The sequence below is a fragment of the Nanorana parkeri genome, unplaced genomic scaffold (assembly GCF_000935625.1).
Source record: "Nanorana parkeri isolate BGI_ZX_2015 unplaced genomic scaffold, ASM93562v1 scaffold379, whole genome shotgun sequence".
Classification (NCBI taxonomy): domain Eukaryota; kingdom Metazoa; phylum Chordata; class Amphibia; order Anura; family Dicroglossidae; genus Nanorana; species Nanorana parkeri.
In genome coordinates, this window is record NW_017306647.1 from 1,133,222 (window position 1) to 1,135,379 (window position 2,158).

General features: G+C 49.9%; 1 protein-coding gene across 1 annotated transcript in view; it reads right to left on the reverse strand.

Moving 5' to 3' along the window:
• The window catches only part of HIRIP3 (HIRA interacting protein 3), a 12,811-nt gene that overhangs the window by 4,917 nt on the left and 5,736 nt on the right, over positions 1 to 2,158 (reverse strand). The window contains exons 3-5 of the mRNA XM_018559087.1: positions 1,963 to 2,083; positions 791 to 1,797; positions 17 to 496 (exon numbers count right to left, since the gene is read on the reverse strand). Coding sequence (XP_018414589.1) covers positions 17 to 496; positions 791 to 1,797; positions 1,963 to 2,083 — 1,608 coding nt within the window. The remainder of the gene's footprint in view (positions 1 to 16; positions 497 to 790; positions 1,798 to 1,962; positions 2,084 to 2,158) is intronic.

Genomic DNA, 2,158 nt, shown 5'->3' on the forward strand with positions numbered 1-2,158 from the left:
GCATTGCACAGCTCACCTTACTCTGCTTCTTCGCATTTTTGTCTTCATTGCCGTCTTCGGACGCATCAGACAAATCGCTGTCTCCGTCATCTTTGTCCTTCTTTCCCTTATCCTCGCCTTTCTCCTCGTCGCTATCCTGGGAATCGCTCTCCTGAGATGCTTTCTTATCCTTTCCACGTTTCTCTTTATCATCATCGGCTGTTTTTTTCTTACTGACCGGTTTGCCGCTTTGCGTGGCTAATTTTTTTTGGGGGCCCTTCTTGTCCTCGCTGTCGTCCCCCTCGCTACCACTCGCTCTTTTTTTCCCTCTTTGAGAACTCTTTTCCCCCTCACTGCCAGTCTCCTTCTTTGATCCTTTTTTAACGGTGCTCTTGTCATCCTCGTCTGTCTCACTATCGCTCTCTTCCTCGCTGTCACTGGTCTTCTTTGATGATGCAGGCTTGACCGCATGGTCTTCCTCCTCCTCGCTGTCACTGTCTTTGGCTGGACTCTCTTCCTCGCTGTCGCTCTGTTTCATGGACACGGCCTTTTTTGACGTCTTCGTGGCCGGACTTTCTCCTTTGCTGTCGCTCTGTTTCTTTGACACGGCCTTCCTTGGCATCTTCTTGGCCGGACTCTCTTCTTCCTCCTCGCTGTCACTGTCTTTGGCCGGACTCTCTTCCTCGCTGTCGCTCTGTTTCTTGGACACGGCCTTTTTTGACGTCTTCGTGGCCGGACTTTCTCCTTTGCTGTCGCTCTGTTTCTTTGACACGGCCTTCCTTGGCATCTTCTTGGCCGGACTCTCTTCTTCCTCCTCGCTGTCGCTCTGTTTCTTTGACACGGCCTTCCTTGGCATCTTCTTGGCCGGACTCTCTTCTTTCTTCTTGCTATTATTCGGTTTCTTTGAGGCGGTCTTCTTTATTTTCCTCTTGGGAGAACACCACTCCTCCTCACTGTCGATCTCTTTCTTTGACATGGCCATCTTTGGGTTCCTTTTGGCCGCACTGCCCGCCATGTTTTTTGCTTTAAGTGCGTTTGCTTTCTTTAGTGCGGTCGTCTTCATCCTTCTCTTGGTTGGACTCGCCTCCTCACTATCGCTCTCTCTTTTCTGTCCACCTTTTGTTTTCTTCGCTCCAAGATCCTCTTCATCGCTGTCTTTCTTACCCTTCCCCTTCATCTCTCTCTTGATGGTGCTCTCCTCTTCTTCTTCTTCACTTTCACTGTCAGTTTCTTGCTTCCCCGGTCTCTTCCCTGACTTGGCAGCAGCTTGTTTGGGCTTTTGTTTGGTGCCGCCCTTTTTCTGCGGCTCATTCCCGCCATCTGTGGACCTCTCATTCCTCTTTGCTTGTAAGTTCTTGAGGTTGGAAAGTGTCATTTCTTCCTCGCTGTCAGAATCTTCACTCTGCACCCCCTTCTTATGCTTCGCTCCATCGCTGTCTGAGTCCAGAGACTTCTTTTTGTTTTCACGGAGGTCTTCATCCTCACTATCCGATTCCACGTCCAGCTTCTTCTTGGGTGCAGCAGTCTCCTCGTCGCTGCTCAATTCAGAGTCCTTAACCTTTCCCGCACCTTTTCTTGCCGATGGCTTTAGCGGCCCGGTTTTCTGTTTTACCTTACTCTTGCTCGTTGTGTCTTCTTCAGGCAGGACCTCTTGGACATCACTGTCACTGCCTTCCCTTTGTCTTGCTTGTTCCTGTTTCTGTGGGGTCTCTTTCTTGGTCCCTTTCCCCGTTTTGGAAGTTGGAGCTTCTGGGGAACTGCTGGACAATCTCTTGACTTCTCTCTGCTCGATCCCGGAGTCCTCTTCTGACTCGATGTCTGAAAAGAAGAAAATAAAATTCATGCAGGGTCAATGCATTCGTTCTAGTGCCTCTCTACATAAAAATGGTGCTATTGGAGCGATGGACCAGAAACTTGGAGAGTTATTTAATGATCGATTTTCATATAAATATTGCTCTTCTCCTTATGACAGATGACACCCACCATCTAGTGGTTTCCTCCTCTTCCCAGGCGGCTCCTTGCTCCCCGCTACAGCGTCTCCGCTGTCTTGCCGCGCTCTCTTCTTCACTTTAATCAGAGGCTCATCGTCACTGGCATCCTCCTCCTGCGGGAGATGGAATAAGAGGGGAGAGAGAAGGTCATCAAATGATGCAAGCAGGTCTACTGTATGCCGGGGGGG